The 21,628-nt window shown below is 28.5% G+C and overlaps 1 protein-coding gene across 1 annotated transcript in view; it reads left to right on the top strand.

The window, feature by feature from the left end:
- LOC117173712 (ras-related protein ORAB-1) overlaps positions 1–17,215 on the top strand; it is a 29,887-nt gene extending 12,672 nt beyond the window's left edge. The window contains exons 2-4 of the mRNA XM_033362354.1: positions 4,638–5,034; positions 7,020–7,266; positions 15,145–17,215. Coding sequence (XP_033218245.1) covers positions 4,638–5,034; positions 7,020–7,235 — 613 coding nt within the window. The 3' untranslated portion in view covers positions 7,236–7,266; positions 15,145–17,215. The remainder of the gene's footprint in view (positions 1–4,637; positions 5,035–7,019; positions 7,267–15,144) is intronic.
- Positions 17,216–21,628: the final 4,413 nt, after the last annotated feature.

The following is a 21,628-nucleotide window of genomic DNA, read 5'->3' as shown; positions in this document are numbered from 1 at the left end:
TTTTAGTCTAAAATATAAGTAGAATGAATAATATTTAGTTTTAAATTTTAATTTTTCATAGCTAAATGAAGATTTTAAAATCTTGAGTCGAACTCCTTGCCAAATCTAGAAAAATGTTCCTAGGAATATGAAAAAATCATACAATCAAGAGTAAATCCTACTTTTTAAATCTAATTCAAGAGCACGATTAAATAATATTTAATTGTTGAGTATTCATGCAAAATATTTACTCGTATGATATTAATTAATGGGAGTCCGAGATTCATCGTTAAACTTTATTTTTTTCTTAGGTTCAATTTCGGATTTCTTTATATTCCATTGTATATCTAATTGAATTTGAAGTTTTTCCTTATAAAAAAATAATGATTGATGACTAATCTCGGACTTTGGAATTCAAAAAATTAATATTGCAAGAGTAAATACTTTGTATGAATAATACACTAATTACATAATATTTAATCAGGCTCTTGATTTAGATTTAAACAATAGAATTTTTTCAAATGTCTAGCAACACTTTTCTAGATTTGGCAAAGATGTTGTCTCGTTCATTAAAATAATTTCGACAGAGGCAAATTCGACGCGAAATTTTCTAATCTTTCAAATGATTTTATGTACTTCCAAAGTTTCGGATTCAATTTCTTCACAGATAATCGTTTTTGAAGTGAAGTATGAATTTTCAAACGATCAAAGAAAATATACCCAGGGTAACCGCTATACCGGGAAACCGGGAATTCTTTGAGACCAGCAAATTGACAGAACATTTTTTTTTACCGGGAATTTCACCAATTTTAGCAGAAAAATCTGTCTTAAATTCGATTTTAACATTTTTTATTTAAAGAATGTAAAATGCAGTCTTGGAAGACTTAAACAATTGAAAATTAAAAGCGTTTGAAACGGAACATTTTCGATAAAAAAAATTTTATTTGGTCTACTGTAAATAGACGATTATAAATCCGTCCACAACTTGAAAATATCCAGAATTTAACGTTAAATATTAAACTGGTTCAATTCAAAAGAGTTGGTTGTAAAAAAATGTAAATACATCATTTGAAACTGAATTGTTTGAAATAGGAAGTCTTGAAACGTTAAAATTTCAAGGAGCCTTTAAACTTTAACTTTCCGAGTATAATTGTTCTATTTAAAAAATTATTAATTTATAAGTAAAATTGTTAAATCTTAATTTATAAGTAACAATTGCACTCTTATTATTTTTAATACTAATTTAAAAGCTATTATGTAGATTTTTTCAGATTTGGAACAAAGAACTTATAAGTTTTTTAAGAATTGTAAAAGGCTTCAAAGAAAAAAAATTGTTCTTAAGATTGCAAGGAAAATCAAAAATGATTTGTTATTATGAAAAATTATTTGAAATTTGAATAATTTTGAAAGATATTTAGAAGCTATAAAAAACTTTTAATAATAATTTTAAAATTGAACAAATTCAAAACAACCATGTAGATTTTTCAAGACTGAAGTAAAATTTTGAAGCTTCTTAGGGATATCCAAACTATTTAAAATAAAAGTAATTCAGCTTCTTATCTAAAAAGGGTTTAGATTAAACACATTTAATCGTTCAAGTTCTAATCTTTCTAGGTTAAAATCAGTTAAAATACTATATATATATATATATTTGTTAATTTATTGATTCATGCTGTAATAGAGTATCACAAATAATAATATGGATTTTTATTTTTGAAACTGAATCTGAAGCTTTGAACTCTACAATTTATAAAAGTTATAAATTTTTCAGTTTCAATGCATTTAATTTAAAATTGTTCCGTTACATTTTTAATTTAATTGACCGTGACAAATGATTTCGAACCGGGAAAAACAGGGATATAGCCGGGAATTTTTTATTCGATTAAAAGGGTCACCCTGTATACCGAAACTTACTGTCAGTAGTGTATATATAGAAAAAATTATTTTTTAATGATTTCGCTATGAAATTGATCTACTGCAAATTCACAGTTTTTGGGAGAGAATTGCAGAATTTATGCTGGGATCTTTTATTTGTAGTTTCCTACCTTATTTTTCATTTATACTTTAATTTATTTTTTAGATTTTTATATTAAATTATTTCGATTTATCCGAGGGACTATATTCACTTCCGAAAATTTTTTCAAGTTACCATAAAATCAAAAGATTCAGAATTACAAAAATCAGATTTGATTGCAAGATTTCGGAGATCACAAGGTTCCGCGACACAAAAAAGATTTTGGTCTCGCGGGATTTAAATTATTTAAAAAATGAATCACCTTTCGGATTTATCAATGCTAGTTTTGCAAGCAGTTGTTGAATCAATAGCTTTCGTTCGGTTCATTAGTGATTTTGTGAATTCTATATTATTTACATTTGAATAATTAAAAGATCTACTTTTGAATGAAATTTATAAATAAAATATCGTTCTGAAGTTTCGCTTCTGCGTCTCCTTAAGATAGTTGTGCCAAAAGTCAGATATCTGAAAAAAGAGTTTTTCTATCAGTTTAAGAATGTAAATATTATAACTGACGTAATTTCAAATAAAAAAACTGTTTTATGAAAAATTTTAAAATTCGAAAACAAAAATTTTACTCATGTTTTTTGCAATTGAATTTTTGTTGACCGACGCTTCTTGACAAAGGTTGAAAAATGATTGCATCTTCATAAATGAAGTCTCGGAAAACATTCTCTCTAACTCTAAACTGTTTCCAATTTTGGTGGTAAATTTTTCTGTGGCTGAAATGGTTCGAACATTTTTTGTTAAGAAAACGCGTTTTAATCAAATGATTACATTTTAAGATTATTTAGTTATTTTTAAAATTGGAATCAGTTAAGTTGTAGAGAATATTTTCTCAGAAAAATAAGCCTTCATTTATTAAAGAGCAATAATTTTTAAAAAAATTGTAAGAACCGAAGGTAAGAAAAAATCCAATTGCAAAAAACATGGTTAAAATTAATGTTTTTGTTTGTTGCGAATTTCATCGTTTTTTATAAAAAATCAGGTTTTTTTATTTGATATGACATCAGTTATAATATTTTAATTCTTAAAATCACAGAAAAACAATTTTTTAAGTATCTAACTTTTGACACAACTATCTTAAGTTAGATGATAACAGAAAAGTTAATGAAACTGATTGATTATGAATAAATGGGACGGTATCGAGTGTACAAAAATAAGAACTGTTAAATTAAGTTTGCATTAGAAAACTGTACATGAGATAGATTAATGATAATTGATACCTGTAAAATTCATCGTAAAATTAAATCTTTTTTTCTAATACTGTTAAACCCTATAGGTAGATACTGTAATATTCAACCCAAAGTGAAAATACAATTTTTTAAAGTTAAAATCAGCTTTAGTAATAATAATATCAGTAATAAACAAAGTATGATACAAAATACGCGGATTTTCAACGAATTAGGTGAATTTTTAATTTAAAATTTTCAGTTGACGAAAATAATTTTTAGCTAAACTGATGAATCTTTAACTATAACGATTCATTTTCGAAAAAAAAATACGAATCTTGTACACATTACATAAATTTTCGAATAAACACTTGAATTTTCATCTAAAAAAGATAAATTTTTAACCAAAAATGGAAAAATTAAATTTTCCTGTTAAAAATATAAATATTAATAATGAAAAAACGGACTTTCAGCAAAATAGTCATATGTTTAAACACAGATGAAAGCTGAATTTTCGTGAAATCTTTTGAAACCTTTCAAAATTTCTGTGAAATCTTTGGAATACTTGAAATCTTTATGAAATATTTGTGAATTTTTTCTGTTATCTTTGTTTAACAAAATGAAATCTCAAATTTTGTAAAACTTGTTTAAAGCCTTTGCTATGTTCTGAAATCTTTGATATCTTTTTAAATTCTTGAAATCTCTTGAAGTCCTTATAAATTATTTGAGGTACTTCTGAAATCTTCCCTACATCTTTTGTATATATTTAAAATCACTGTAATATTTGAAACTTTTTTGAAATAATTTTAAAATTTGCAAAAAGAATGAAAAATCTTTGTGATTCTTGAATTTTTTTTAAATCCATATGGATTCTTTGAAATATTTCTGAAATCTTTGTATTCGTTGCAAATCATTAAAATATTCAAAATCTTTGGGAAATCTTTTAAAATATTCTAAAAATTTTGAAATTATATAAAATCTTTCAAATGTTTTAAAGTTTATGAAATTTTTGTGTTCTTTGACGTCTCTCTGAAATTTTGCTGAAATCTTTAAAATATTTGTGGAATCTTTCTAAAATATTTTGCATTCATTTGAAATCATTTAAATATTTGAAATCTGTGTGAAATTTTAAAAATAAAATTGGAAATCCTTGTAAATTTTTAAAATGTTCTAAAATTACAGAAATATTTTTTAATATCTTTAAAATCCTTGAAAGTTAAATCTGGTAGTAGTTGAAAAAAGAACGGTAGTTTATTTATTTGTTACTGTATTAAAGAAAGCGGATCTCTGATACCAAATTTTAATAGCAAGTTTGATCACTTTCTCCTCTTGAGCTTAGCATGTATGTAATAAATTTCTTTCCTATTTTAAAAATAGAATCTTGAAATTTAATGACATTAGTGTAGCAAATTATGAACTGAAAAGAATGAAGAAATTGCATTTTTGTAACATGTATTTTTAACGCTTTTCAGCGATTATCTGTTTAAACTGCTCCTGATCGGAGACTCCGGCGTTGGAAAGTCGTGTCTTCTTCTTCGTTTTGCCGACGACACCTACACGGAGAGTTATATAAGTACCATCGGCGTTGACTTCAAGATCCGGACGATCGAACTCGATGGAAAAACGATAAAGTTGCAAATCTGGGATACAGCGGGACAGGAGAGATTTAGGACAATAACTAGTTCGTATTATCGTGGTGCGCACGGCATAATTGTCGTCTATGACTGCACGGATCAAGAAACTTTCAATAACGTCAAACAGTGGCTTGAAGAAATTGATCGTTATGCATGTGATAATGTCAATAAGCTCTTGGTCGGAAACAAATGCGACCTGCACACCAAAAAAGTTATTGACTACACAACGGCAAAGGTAAATCCAATTAAATTTAGATGCTCTAAACTCTAAACATTTTAAACTGCATTGCACAGGGTGGCCGCTGGACCGAAAAACCGGGAATTTCATGGGACCGGGGGAAACTGGGAAATGACAGTGAATTTATTTTTAGACCGGGAATTTTATCAAATTTTGTCCAACTTTGATTATCAACCGTTTTTAAATAATTTCCTAAATTGTGATTTTTATAAACTGTTAATTCATTTAGTTTAGAATGCTTAATTCGAACATTTTTCACTTTAAAAATTTTCCTTTTTAATTTTTAAGCACATATTTCAATTTAAAGAATTTTAAAATGCAGTTTTAAAGGTTACAAAAAATTAAAAATTAGAAGTAAAAAACAGGGTGGTCGCTGGGCCGGGAAACTCGGAATTTTATGAATTTTCAGAACAAAAATCTGCCAAAGTTCGATTTTAACAGTTTTAAAAATAATTAAAGTGCAGTTTTGAGGATATAAACAATTAAAAATGAAAAGCGTTTGAAGTTGACAATTTTTGATGAAAAACAGTTTTATTTTATCAACTTTAAATATAAATAAATAATTTTTAAAATCGATCTGTACTATAAGTATAGAAATCTGATGAATAATTTATTTGACCAAACAATTCTAGATCCGTTCAAAATTTGTGACTTTCCAGATTATATCTGTTTCAATTCGAAAGTCTTGATAAGAATTGAAATTAATGTATCACTTATTCCGATAATTTTATTTTTAAATAAAAATTTTCATGATTTATCAATAATATATTTTTAATTCAGAGTTTCAGGTATTCCTTTATATTATTTTTTCATGTTAAATTTAATAAATAAATTTATTAATATATTATTTATATTAATTTTTTCAGCTATTAAAAAATGTAAACGTGCGTTTTACTATTTTCAACTTAAAAATAAATCCATAATAATATAGTCATAATTAAAGGTTTTTATTAAATTAAAAATATTGTCAGTCTAAATTATTTAATTCTTATCCCATTTGATTGGAAATTTCTTAATGTAGAAAAAGAATAAGTATTTAATATTTAGCAATATTTCACTGTTCATTTAAGACGAGTAAATTAAAACTAAATATTTAAAAGAAAAAAATTTGAAACTTAATTGTTTTACATAGAAAGCTTTGAATATTCAGATTTTTCAAGAACTTTTAATCTTTTAGCGTTACAATTTTTATTCTTCCATTTAAAAAGTGTTTAATTTATAAGTGAAATTGTTATTTTTGATGAATAAATAACAATTGAAAAAAGTCATTTTGAGAGATATGTAGAAGTTTTGAAAAGATTCAAGATTAATTAAAAACTCCAAATTATTTTAAGTAATTTAAACAAAGTGTGTTAACATTTTTTTCAGAACTTCTAAATATATTTTAAAATTAATCGAAATTTACCTGCAAGTTTGAAAATCCAGCAAATTAAATAAAATCCTTAAAATCTTCCATGTTCTTCTTTGATCATTTTTAAAATCTTTTTAAACGTTCTGTTACAATAATTTTTCAAAGTCATTTTCAATTACCCTAAGAATCTTAAGAACATTTTTATTCTTTTGTAGTCTTTCACAATTCTTAAAAAAATTATAAACTTTTCGTTTGAAATCTGCAAAATCGAACCGGGAAAAATGACCGGCAATTTGTTTTCTTCGTTTAAAACGATCACTCTGATTGCAGTTTTAAACATGGTCCTACTAAATTAAATTTTTATTCTGAAATGCTTTCAAAAGTATTTCAATCGAATAGCCAAATAATTTTTTCAACGCATTTCTAAATCTCATCTGGAATTTTAAAATAAAGTTTAACTTAAAATTTAAAATATATAGTTTTAACGTTTTACAGATTCTGAAAATATTAAGCTCTTCCTTGAAAATGTTGAAAAGTATGCCAATTGGCATATTTTCGTAAGCCGGTGAAATGATGTTTTAGGAGGAATCGAAAAAATTTTCTTTTGATTATATCTGTAAAAATTGTGCAGGAATACGCAGAGCAGCTTGGAATTCCATTTTTGGAGACATCAGCGAAGAATGCGATGAACGTAGAGCAAGCTTTCATGACAATGGCAGCCGAGATTAAACAGCGAGTGGGTCCACCCTCGAGCGCAGTCAGCGACACGGCAAGCAAGCTGAAACTCGATCAAGGCCGTACTGTTGAAACTTCGGGCATTCAGGGCTCGAAATCTGGATGCTGCTGAAACGCAAATTCATGAGTTTTTGATGTTGAGAGTAAGTTATAATTCATTCCTTGTTTTCACTTCAAAATAAAGATTAATTTAAACAATTCGAAATTCACTGATATCTTTTAGGGTGTCCAGTGACCTTGATAACCTTGAAAACATGGAATTCTCCTTAAATTTTTCACGAGAGCCTTGAATTAATTTTTTTCTTTCTTTTAATATAGTTATTTTATTGAAATGCGAAAAGTAATTTCCCATCTTCTAGTCTATTGTGAAAGAAATATTTTGACAGGGTGGCCGCTGGACCGGGAAGCGACCTGGAATTTTACAAATTTGTAGAAGAAAAATCTGTTGCAAGTTCGATTTTAACAGTTTTTTAAAATACTTTGCTGAATTTTCATCTTTTTCAATTATGGTATCATTCAATTTACAATGCGTAATTCGAGAACCTGTTTTACATAAAAATGTTTACATTTTTATTTTTAAGCGTATCTACTTTTTTTCTATTGTATCTGTAGTTGTGAGTATTACAAAGTGAACAATAATTGATTTGACAAAATAGTTCTAAATTCGTTCAAAATTTAAGAATTTCGAAATTTTTACGTTAAAAATTAAACGGTTTTAATTAACAGCTTTTATTAAATTTAAAATATTAGTTTAGTCTTTCAATTTTTAACCCATTCAATTTGAAATTCTTCAAGAAAAAGAATAATTATTGAACATACAACAATGTTTAACTCTTTATTTAAGACGAATAAACTGAAACCAAATATTTCAAAGTAAACAATTTGAAACTGAAATTTTTGACATAGAAAGCCTGGAATTGTTGGAATTTCGAAGAGCTTTTAAACTTTGGACATAACAATTTTAATTGTTGTATTTGTAAGTCAAAATTTTGATTTTTTTAAGCCTTTTGCAATTATTAAAAAGCTTCTAAATTTTTTGTTTGAAATTTGAAAAAATCTGCATTTTGTTTTAAATTAGGCTTTGGTTATTGGCACCGAAATTTCGGTACGAATATCCGATTTTTGTCGGTACACATTTCGTTCAAATTATTTGAAATGATTTAAAGTTCAAATTAATTTCTTATCCTTAAAAAATTTCTGAATATCGCTTAAAATTAAATAATAAGTTTTTGTTTGTTATTTATACATAATAAATTTGAGGATTTTTGTTTAATTTGCAGGATTTTCTAAAAATTTTGGAACTGAATCTTTGAACTCTTCCATTAATCAAATTTAAAAATTCTAAATGTGACAATTTATCTACACTTCATTAAAAATTATTCAATGAAAAATTGTTATTACCTTCTATTTTGTACGTGTAAATTACTGTGCTTTTGAATACACAATTTTGCAATTAAAAAGTTTTTAAACTTCAATTTCAATAGTTCAAAACTCAAGAGTGCTACTTTGAGTGCTTTAATTTTTAGTTTATTATTTATTACTTCAAATGGAAAAATATTTAGCTTTAGAATTTAAATTTTTTAACTTGATTTTGACCCTTAAAAATGTTTGTAGACTTTACCTGATATTTTATAGATTGCAATGAACAGACTTTGATTTTGGGAATAATTCTGCAAGTTTTTAATTTCGTCTCCACTAATATAGAATGTTAAAGGCTACATTTTTGCCTGATATTCAAGTTGCATATGAAAATTTTAGTTGTAAATTTCGATGGTGATTCAGTTTCAGAATTAGAATGAATCATGGCCATATAACTCGGTTTTCGAGTGTACGGCAGATTACAAAACATGACAAAAGGTTTCAAAATATTTAAAAGCTTTTAAGAATATTTAAAAGGTTTTTGCACATTTTACAAAGATTTCACAGGTTTAAAAAAGGCGTGTGCAGTACATTTCAAATATTTCACAACAATTTTATAAAGTTTTTAAAACTTTTAAAGGATTTAAATGATTTTAAATATTTGAAACGCTTTCAAAATATTTTAAAGATTTGAAAAGTTTTCAAATAATTTAATGATTTCAATGAATGAAAAAATTGCACAGACAAAGATTAAAGAAAAATGTCACTAATATTTCAAAAAGTTTGACAAAGATTTTACAAAAATTTCGAATATTTCATTAAGATTGCAAGAATTTCAAAAATTTGAGAAAGGCGTGTATAACTGGTTAAAAAGATTTTACAAAGATTTCGAATATTTCCAAAAACGTTTTCTAAGGTTTTAAATGATTTTATACAGATACAAAATATTTCAATGATTTCGTATAAATATAAAAGATTTAAGAAAAATTTCATAAATATTTCAAAAGGTTTGACAAAGATTTCACACAAATTTCCAAAGATTTCGAACATTTCATTAAGCAAGGATTTAAAAATTTTGATAAAGTCGTGTACATCAGATTTCATAGATTTCACAAAGAGTACATTTTTTAAAAAAGATTTCAGAGATTTACAGAAAAAGCACGGTAAACTAAATTTCAAACGCTTTTACACAGATTAAAAATATTTTAATGATTTTAAATGAATGCGAAAGATCTCACCAGTATTTCAAACGTTTCATAAAAATTAAAGATTTCAAATTTTTCAAAAAATTAAAAAGATTTAAAACGATTTGAAAGATTTCAAAAGATTTAAAACGATTTCAAATATTTTAATGATTACAAATGAACACAAGAGATTTCACAAAGATTAAAGAAAGCTTTCACAAATATTACGAAGGTTTTACACAGAAATTCCTAAAGATTTTAAGGATTTCAAAAAATTTACAATTTTACAAAAATTTAGAAAGATTTCATGGTATCGTCGGAGTTGTGTTTTGAATTACTCTTGTTTCTTGACAAAGAAATACTAAGATATCGGGAAAAAGTACTGTGTTAATTGGGTCAGTAATATTATATTTATCAGATTAATTATTTTTGTAACCGTAATGCTGATTGTGAGATTAGAAAGTTTAATTATCCCATAATATTTATGGATTATATTTTATTTAAATTTTAAATTTCATGAAGTGAAAGAATATTGTTGAAACAAATTTAAGGTTGTTGAAAATAAGTAATAATTTATTACTTTAATGATTGGTGAATAATTGAAAATAAATTCATGTCACTTAACGATAATACAGTAATATTTTTGTAAAAAAAATAGTTAAAAAAAAATTTATTTGAATAAATGAAGTTCGTTTAAACAATTAAACATTAATTAACCAATGGTAGTCATTATTTTGCTGAAGAAATAGTAATAATGATTGATTTGAAAAATTGAGAAAACAATTATTTAAACAAATTCAATTCGTTTAGATAATTGAAAATTTATAAATCAATGTTAATAATTATTTCACTAGACTAATAGTAATAATTGTTAGGAAACACGAAATTTCGAAAGAAAAATTATTTAAACAAATTAAATTTGTTGAAATAATTAAAAATCTAGTGTGCAAATTACACAATTCCAGATAAAAATACAGACGTTAGAACGGGTTTAGCTGGAATGAAAGACAATTTTTTCGCTAAATCTTTTTGCAAGAAAGTTTCCTCTATTATGTAGTTTCTCAGTAAAAAATGTTACATACGTTTTCAAAGCAATCATCGATTTATTCATTATATTTAAAAATAATGCACACGTGTGTGAAATTTCAAATTTCTATCCACTAGCAATTTCAGGCTTTGGCCGCCGCGGGCGCTGCCTGTCATATCCGGTTAATATCAAGGTGATGTTCGCACCCAACAGAACTAGATCACTCTTTAAAATTGTTTAGTAAACAAAATGTTATTTTCATTAAAAAAATTATTGAAATGAAAATAATGTTAAACATTTAACATTTCAAAACAGTTTTCTAATCATTTTCTATGGATAATAAAGAGAAAATATTAATTATAAGGTCGTACAATAATCCTGAAGAATATAAAAAAAGATTGCTCGATAATTGCTCTCTTTAAACTGTTATCGTTGTATCTTTAAAACAATATCTTAAAATAAGTATGTTAAAACATTGATTCTATTTACATCTTCAACGTTTTATAAAATCATGCATGTTCACAAATAAAAATTTAATTCAATTTAAATTACATTATATTCATTATATTCAATAGTGTAAGTACTCTTTAAACCCGAAAATGGCCAGTTTAAATCTGGTTTAAACTTCTATACTAAAAGAAAAAATTTCACGAAATTATTTTGATAATTTATTAATATAAATATTATTTATTGTGTTTTGAGAAATATAAATGATTCTTTTTAAATTTTTATTCAAACTCAAATCATATTTCACTTTAGCAAGTTTATTGGGTGACGTTTAACCCTAAACTAACACTATGGGCCCACTGTACCCGAGAATTTTTTCAAACTCAAATGAATTGTACTAAAATTTTAAAAATGGACTCTGTATTGACATCTATCGTTAATTGACATCACTAACTGTAACGAAAGTCTGTTATTATAGTGTCGAAAGTGTCAATGTTTATTGGGGAGTCGCTCAAAGTTGACCTCGAAAACTTGGGTCCAATAAACCCGTTGTGCCAACAGTGTGTGGTTTTGGTGTGTTTCACTATAAAAAAACAAACAAGCTAGTGCTACTTGTTTCTACATTCACGCAGTCAGATGAGGTTACAGATAGTAAACCAAACTTGATCATGCACTATACCAAGATTGCTATAGCAGTAATTGTTTTCTTAAATTATAGTATCTCAAGAGTATCTTATTAAATTTGTAGGTCTAAATATTAAAATTTACAAAAGTTATAATTTTTTAAGTAAGAAACTCATTTTTTTCAATAAATTTTCAAACTAACTTAATGTAAATAAATGTTAAACTATATCCTGTAAAATTTTTGTGCAATTGTATTGAACAGAGGCTGCGCAATACACGTTTGAATATGTCGGGTTCAATAGACCCATTATGTCATTTACGTTCGAACGCGGATTTGTGCCAGTTAAGGGTTAAATTCATGTTTTCACTTTAGCATTTATATAAATCGCTTGGAAAACTGTTTGGAAATATTACATACATCAAATTGGCTTAATTTCAATAGGGTTTTATTACGAAAATAACATTTTATTTACTGAAAAACTTTTAAAAAGTGCTCTGCATTAACTACAATGCAAAAGCAGGGAATTATGGGACATCTAACGCTGCGCTGGAGATATTAGAAACTACTCAACTTATGACAGTAAAGGCTGGCCGCAAGCCATGAGTGCCATAATATGAAATACTCTACTTCCATCGTACAACAGTTTCCCCCTTTTTTCATAGTTTCTCCTTTTTTTGTTTTGAAATTCCCCTTATCTCCATTATCTCAAAACACTTTCCCCTTTTCTATTTAAACGTACGATATTTTAAAAAACAATATTCGTATTGCTCGAAAAATTATCTGAAATTTGTCAGTGTACCCACTATTGAATAATAATGAAAGGAATTATAGCACTCAAATAAATTTTTTATGAATAAATAATTTACACGTTTCTAGTGCTGAACCATTAAAAATACATTTAGCAAAAATTTGAAGCCGAAACATTTTAAAGCATATTAAAATTGTAAAAACTGGAGACAGAAGTTGTTATCCAATATAAAATATTCTAAAATATCTATTTAGCACATGGGTTAGCCAAACCCGGCAACTTTGAAGAAACTGTATATTGGGCTGTAAGTCGTCAATTGAAACACTTTTCGTTTTCAATAAATCGGAAATTTACTCAGAAATACGATGGTTTTATTCGACTTGTGCTATTATTTTATTTAACAAAGTTATATTTGAAAATATAAACAATTTCCAAACAAAATTTATGACATTTTTGTTTTCACAAAGCTTGCCATTTTTTTTTTAAAGAGTTTAAAAAAAATCATAAGTAGGTTTTAAAAGCTAAAAAGTTGTACGTTAAAATGGCTGCGTTCGTTTTTCGATTCGCTCCAAACAAAAAATTTTTTTCAAGCTACGAAAGTAAGCGTTTTTTGGTGTAGCGATAAAATGTTATTCAATTAATTTATCATAAATGTCGTAAAAATAAATATATTTTACAATGCAAAAAATACTGCTTATAGATAATATTGACGAGTATAATGTTAATAAACAACACAAATTGTTCACATTTTTTTTTATTGAATGCAATAAACTAGATAGATATAGAATTTATTTTTTGACCGGGAATTTGACAAATATTTAGAAGAAAAATCTGCCAAAGCTCGATTTCCAAAGTTTAAAAAATAATTCGTTGAATTTTTATATATTTTTTTATTGTGACATTCAGTTTACAGTGCGTAATTCGAAAATCTTCTACTTTAAAAAAATTTTTATTTTAGAATCTTATTAGTAATTTAAAGAATTTTAAAATGCAGTTTTGAACACTTAAATAATTATAAATTAAAAGCGTTTAAAGCTGCAAAATTTCGATAAATAATTGATGATTGAAAAATGCAAACCTCCGATTGGAACTTTATGAAATATTTTTAACTTCAAAATAGCTTCATATTAATGTTTTTGTAAAATTAAAGGTTTTCACTAAATTAAAAATATTGTTTCAGTCTAAAATAGTCAATTTTTAATCCATTCAATTTAAACTTTTTAATTAAGGAAAAGAATAATTATTTAATACTAAGCAATATTTGACTCTTTATTTATGACGAATGAATTGAAACCAAATATTTAAAATTAAACAATCTGTAACTGAATTTTTTGACATAGAAAGCCTTGACTCGTTAAAATTTCGAAGAGTTTCTAAACTTTGCATATTACAGTTTTGAAGAATATTTAAAACAAATTTTAAAAGGTTTCCCATACAATACTTCAGATGAAAATAATTTAATATCTAATTTTAGAAGTGTTTGGTTTAAAAAAGTTTAATTTAAAAATTTTTAACGTTTCTAGCTTAAAATTGTTTAAAATAATACAATTTTGAAAATTTTTAAGTTCACTGATTCTTTAATTTAGAACATTTAAAAATGATAACGTGGATTTATATTTTTAGAATTGAATCTGAATCTTTGAACTCATTAATTTTTAAAAGTTAAAAATTCTTGCAGTTTCTCGGAATTTCATTGAAAATTGTTTAATGAAAACGTTTCAGTACCTTCCATGTTTTACGTGTAAATTATTGAGGTATTGAATACAACATTTTTAAATTTAAAAACTTTTCAAATTGAGTTTCACAAGTTTAAAATTCAAGAGTTTTTTATTACTGCAAATGAAAAAAATGTTTAGCTTTAGAGTTCAATTTTAAAAATTTTATTGACCGTGAAAAATGTTTCGAAACAAGAAATGACCGGGAATTTTGTTGTCTCGAGGAAAAAAATCATTTTCGCGAAGTAATGAGCATTTAAAATTTTAGGGTAATTAATTGCCCTCTTTTGAAATCCGCCGGAAAATTAACAAAATGCTGGAAATTATCAAAATGGAGGTTTTTTTCTGAAAATATTAAAATTTGATTTTCTCAAAAATTCCACCTTCTTTTTGTTCCATTTTTTTAGTGAATCGATAATCCAATGCAAATAAAAAAGTTTGCTCATTTTAAAAAGTTGTAGAAAAAGTACCTCTTACTCTTTTATGATATCTTGAGAAGAATAAGAAAATTCAATTTTGCGAAAAGAAATAAAATCCTCTTTTCACTTTTCCAAAATTCAATCGGGAGGATATAGTGGAATTGATTAGAAAACCCTTTTTTCTTTATTTTATCCAATATTTTTTTTTGAATTCGAAGTTATATGAAGAATATATGCTGTAAGTTTTATGCAGGCAGAATTATTTTTGTGGTCACGAGAATTTTATTTCGAAATATATAAAATTTTTTGCGAACGATGAAAGATATCATAAAATAGGTGCGAGTTTATTTTTGCACGACATTTGAAAATATGAAAATTTTTGTCAGCATTTTCTCGAATCTGTCGTTTGTAAGAAAAAATGCGAAAATTCAATTTTCGAAAATTTTCAACATGAAATCCAAATCAGCTGGTGGAACTAAACAACTTTTATTTTCCAGCGCAACACTGCGGGGTTGCAGCTTTTTTGTATGGAGAATATACGCACCAGAGGTGTGACATTAAGACCGTTTTGAAATGTCCGATATCCAAAAACCGAGGAACACAAGAATCATCAAGGACCATCAGTTTACTAGCTGTATACATTTTTTTTGTCCTTTAAAAAACTTTTTGTAGCGGAGAAAGAGTATAATTATTATTCTATCGCAGCTTGATATACTACCGTGGTTCGGTCGATTTCTATGCAAAAAGGCTGTCCATAGACGAGCGTGCACTTAGGGACAGTTGTAGTTTAATGAATAATTGAAATTGTGTATAATTGTCATGCGCGATATGGAAGCATCATCATTTCTTAGATTAGGGAGGAACCTCTATAGTTAAGGCATTTTAATCTCAATCGATGTGAGGCTCACACATGTACTTTTTCTCTGCCTTTGTTATATCCCGGAAGCGACCTTTTTAATCGACTCATGGGTGGCGATTATTAAATAGAAGGTATGGAATTCCATAGGCCCAAATTTGGACAAATTAGCGGGGTTTGTTTGTTGTTGTTGTTGTTGTTGTCATAGATGTTTCAGAAACGAAAACGATCGTCAAATTCGAGATTTTTCTATCGATCGGAAAATGACGAATCGCCGCCTATGAATCGACTTACGGTAGCCTTAAGTTCGAGAATTCCATAATGTCGGTAAGTTTTTTGGGCAACCCAGAAACAACGACTCACCGTAGGGATGGTGCTGTGTGAGACTCAAATCGCGCCAAAAATCGTGCGGTATAAGAAATCGAAAATGTTAAGTGTAGAATTAATAATAATTAATGATTAAACACCAATCGATGAGATTTTCCTCGAAGAGTAATTATTTTAATCAGTGAAAAAAGAAATGGAAACTCGACTTATTCGGAAATTGTCTCTGGGGATGTCAAGAAGTCCGGCTTCAAACTCGCTTCCAATTAACGCAAAGAAAGTATTTTAATCCCTACGGTGTGTCGATCGATGATTTGCCTTGCAGTGCACGAAATGAAAAAGCCGTTGTGAATTTTCGGGGTGCTTTTTTCATTAATTAATTCCGCTAGAAAAAGAGATTTTTCAGTTCAGAATAATAGGGTTTTTATCTTTCCATTGCTTTCGAATTGAAGGTGTTTTGGAATTCGAAAGAGCTCTCAACTGCAAACGTTCCTTATGTTAGTTAATAATAATTTGGACACGAATTCCGTCGAATTCAAAAGCGTTCCTAATTTTACTCATTCTTTATTGAGCAGACTTTCAAATAATCCTGAATTTAATTGAAAACTATCAAGATGACGTGACTGCCGGATATTGAAATCTGTTGTCATGTTGAAAACTGAATGTTCATGTTTAATTCTTTCACGAAATGTTGCATAAAAAAGGTCGCCTTGGGCCACGGTGGCTTTTTCGTGATGTGCCCTCTGTATATGCTTAATCTGCGACCTCTTGTAGAAAACACTGTACTTTCTTGTACTGCAATATAATAATATAAAATATAACTTATATAGTGCATAAAATAACTGAACAACAATTGGGGGTCACGTGCACTTGGCTGCGAATATTAACATCAACATTTGAATATGTCGCAGGTGTGTGTATGGACGATGAATTAGTTCTGTAAATGTATAATTATAATTACTAGATTAAAATCGTGTCGAAGTTGAACGCCCACTCTGAACGGCAAAAGGGAAAGAGAGAGAAAGAGAGGGGGAATTTTGTTTTCCTCGAAAAAACTCAATATCCTGCGAAAGAGTTGAAATAGAATGCAGAACTTTTGAGAAAGAATGGGTGCCTGATAAAGGGTTAAGTTTTCCTGATTTACGATTTCTAGTAATTGTATGTAATGATGCAATTTCTTTTTGACGACCTTTCGAGTTTTGTATTACCCGATTTTACGATAGATATTATGAAATCGTAGCGAGTGCGTTGCCGTTTTGCTACTAGTATTGTTATGTTAAAGGAATATAGTTTCTCTTGCTTTGATTCCGGTCGATGAAACAATGTTTGAAATTCATTTTTGTACCGTTTGCAGTCGTGGAAAAATAATCAACAGTAAGAAAAACGAACATTGGTATACTTTATTCATTTCACATCCTTGATGAATATATTTCTTTAAAAAGAACATGAATAGTTTTTGACGTATGATTCGATTCATGTCAGTTTTCTGGCCCGGAAATTTAAATTGGGAGCATGCACATTAGGGTGCCTCATGAATTCCTTTGTTTTTGAGTTAAACGATACGCCACCTGGTGAAAAAAATGCGAACTAGAAAGAAAAGGAACGGTTTTTACCCATTAACGCCCAAAAGACCGAAAAACTAAGCTTAACTTTGCTGATGCAGTTATGGTTGTAAAACATGTCACATATGTTTGAAACTCAAAATACTTATGTTTTCAAGATTGCTCTACGGAACACGGAAAAATTTAAGATAAAAAAGTTTCCTGCTGGATTTCGTATCGATAATTTTTGTTAATGTAACAAAATTAGTGCAGAAACATGTTGAACTTTCGAAGAATGGAAAATAACAACTTTGAAATTCAAGATGCATGTCTCAAAATGGCGAATTTAAAAAAAAAAGTTATTTCTGTCCTCAAGTGACAGCAATGAATTTGACTATTACCCACACAACGTATTTATTTTTTTTCATGATTTCTCGGGTCACTTATTATAGATTTGGCCGCGAAATTACAAAATTAATTTGTTTAAACTATTTATTTAAACAAATCATTAAGAAAAATTAGACTGTTCATAAGATGCATATGCTTTTCATGGTTTTTGGGCCCGCTGAGTACGAATCTGGCGTCAAATTGGCAAAATCAATGTGTTTAAACAATTTTTTAACAAAATGTTGCAATACTCCCTTGTGCCAGCCGCCGTATTTGACGTTTACTGTCACCGCATAGAGGTCAATAATGCAACCATTTGTTAAAAATATGTTTAAAAAATTGTTTAAATGGATTGATTTTGCAAATTTGACGCCAAATTCGTACTCAGCGGACCCAAAAACCATGAAAAGCATATGCATCTATTTTGAAGCAAAAATAAACTGAAAGTACATTTTTATTAATTGAATATCTTTGAATGAAGCCTCGGCTGAAATAACGTTGTATCATCCGAGGGGCAACTCACTTTCCAATCATTGTATAATTAACGCAAAGAATCACAGTCAATAATGACGGCGATACGGAATCAATGTGAGTTTAATGTAACATAACGTGACCCTTGGCAGATACAAACGAGTCGACGTGACGTCACGCAGCACGACAGTAGATCGACTGTGGGAGCACACTTACTATCCAATAGAGCAGTACAAGATTGACAATTCCAGTCCCAAAAGATACGCAGAATGGTCTACAATTAGATCATGAAGTTTATGGCCAATTAAAACAAAAACTGCAAAACAAAAATTCTGTCGATTAGGCAATTACATAATAATTTGTTTGAGATTGATGTACGCAGTGCTTGAACGAATTTGAATAACCCTGGCGCACCGAAGGAACCGAAAGGAGCGTCTACAAAGTACCCTTAAAGCGCTTCCTCAAGCTCGAAAATTATCCCATGTATTACCCAAAACAGCTTTTATCCTACCATTCTAAATTGTATGATTTTATATTTTAACCACAGAATATAAATGCCTAAATACGTTTTCTCGTTTACGGTCTCGTTTTATTCCAATTAATTGAAATTTGATGCATTTTTTGCGCTTGGGAAGCAGCAAACCACCACCATGAGTGTACTCATGGTGAAGATAGTTCATGGTGCCTCTGGATGGCTATGCAACAGCGGGTGGTCTAAACTCTAGTGTCATTTTTTTCGACGATACTTAAAACATCGTAAACCCAAGCTCGAGACTCTGATTTAGATTGAGTGCCTGTCATGCCTCACTCCACTCTTCTATTGTTAGAGATTACAGTCGGTTTGAAGAAACTAAAAATGATCAAATTTTAAGGAATTTAATTTTAATATTCTGCATTCGGTTCATTACATAACGACGAGACGATTAAAAAAAGGTAGAAGAAAATCGGTTAAACCGTTCAATTTCTGGATATATATTTTTTCTCTCTTCTCCGATTGTACGGCAAAAAGTACTGAAAAAAAGATGCTGCGTCCAGAATTGGAAACTGTTGGATCAGAAAAGTATGGAATTTCCATTTATTTTATTTTTATTTTCTTATTTATTTCATTTATTGATTCATTCATTTCATTATTTTAATTTCATGGTGACAATTTTCAATTGAAAACTCTGCAATCATAGACAATCATTATTTTCCTATCTTTTTTCTAGAATCTTTATTTGTTTCTGATACAACTGCTTGCGTCACAATGAATGTGCTCCTGGTCAGAATTAATTAAATTTTTTGCTTCAAGATTCATATCTTGTAGTTTAATTTCATTGCTTTTCATTCAAAAAATTAAAATATTATTCACAGAAAGCGGCGGAGCCTATTTTTTCTAGGTGGGGACCGAGCCATTGAATTGTTAAATTAAATGGCACAATGTGTACAGTTTATATTATATTAAAATTTAATAAAAATTATTTATTCATTTCCAATCGTTAGAAAATATCGAGTGTTTGCGAAATAAGTCCATACTAATAAATTTTATTTTCAATCCTCTTTCAACCCCCCCCCCCCCCCCCCCCCCCCCCCCCCCCCCTTTCCCAGTGCCCCATATATGTGCGTAAAATAAGAAACTACATTTTCATCTTCATTATTGTTAATTTTTAGCAAATATCCGTCGTCTTTTTCATACAAATAATTACTACCGGACAATTTGAATATTTCCCATTATTATTTTTTCCCTTAAATTTCCGTAAAGTTAAGTACGAATGGCTTACATTAATAAAACAACAACGTCAACAAAAAACAGGAAACTATTACTATTACAGGAACATACTATTGCAAAAGTATTTTTCAAAAAGTAAGTATTTAAACAAGTTATATTTGCTTAAACAATTAAAAGGTGGTTCATCTATTCTTGGTATACACTATAATAAACTATTTAGTTATCTTAAATAAACTGAGGGGGCAAATAAAGGTTGTTTAAACGAATAGAAATTTATTAAACATTAAAAAAATGTATCAAAATTATGTAATTATTCAATAAAACGTAGCATAGGATACCAATTTAGAAAAAGTGGACATCTCCAGCTCAATGTCCAGAAATTTGGAAAATAGACCATAAATAATAAGTATTGTTTAAATAATTTTCATTACTGTAAAGAATTGACAATTGTTTAAAAAGTGAACATTGGGAAATATTCAAATTGTCCCGTAGGAATTATTTGTATGAAAAAGACGACGGATGTTTGCTAAAAATTAACAATAATGAAGGTGAAAATGTAGTTTCTTATTTTACGGTCATATATCGGGTCGGTCCCCACCTAGAAAAAATAGGCTCCTCCGCTTTCTGTGAATAATATTTTAATTTTTTGAATGGAAAGCAATGAAATTGAACCACAAGATATGAATCTTGAAGCAAAAATTTAATTAATTCTGACCAAGAGCACATTCATTGTGACGCAAGCAGTTCTATCAGAAACAAATAAAGATTCAAGAAAAAAGATAGGAAAATAATGATTGTCTATGTTTGCAGAGTTTCCAATTGAAAATTGTCACCATGAAATTAAAATAAAAAAATGAAATGAATGAATGAATAAATGAAATAAATAAGAAAATGAAAATAAAATAAATGGAAATTCCATACATTTCTGATTCAACAGTTTCCAAATCTGGACGCAGCATCTTTTTTTCAGTACTTTTTGCCGTGCAATCGGAGAAGAGAGGAAAAAGATATATCCAGAAATTGAACGGATTAACCGATTTTCTTCTACCTTTTTTTAATCGTCTCGTCGTTATGTAATGAACCGAATGCAGTGTAATACTTCTACTTTACCACTCTCCCCTCTCGTTGATTCTAGCTAAGGGTAGTTCGCCTACGTCGCCTGCATAAGGCCCTCGGGGCCTCAGTAGTCCTTGCGCCCTGTCTACGGACAGGTCATTCTGTATCTTTCGGTCAATAAACAGAAGTATTCTTATATCAAGTATAAAAGAAGTGTAATTCACTAGACCGTCACATAATTTTGGCGATCCTAGCCACGATCCCTTTGATCGATACGACGTTCTTCAGGGATAAAAAAAGAATTTGTGAAGTTAAGACAGTTAAGTGCAGTTAAGTGAATTGTGGCAACATAGTCCCATATATGTGAAAACCTACGAGGTTTCAAAGATAGCGCAAGTGTACTACCAGAGCATATAAGGATTATCAGTAAACGATTAATCTTTAGCCAAAAGAGATCACGCTAATAGTGCAAATCAAGTGAAGCTACTAGTGACTCTTAAGAAAGGCGCGACGTCACTCTTCAAAGGGGACACCACGGGAGGCTAAGAATTTTCCGATTTTCCGGCCAGCTATCTGCCTACGGAGCTGCAGTATCCCGCCTGACCCTGCCAACATCAGTAGACTACCATCGATTCTCA

The sequence above is a fragment of the Belonocnema kinseyi genome, chromosome 5, assembly GCF_010883055.1.
Source record: "Belonocnema kinseyi isolate 2016_QV_RU_SX_M_011 chromosome 5, B_treatae_v1, whole genome shotgun sequence".
NCBI lineage: Eukaryota > Metazoa > Arthropoda > Insecta > Hymenoptera > Cynipidae > Belonocnema > Belonocnema kinseyi.
Note: the sequence above shows the minus strand (reverse complement) of the source record. Positions and strands in the feature narration are given on the sequence as shown.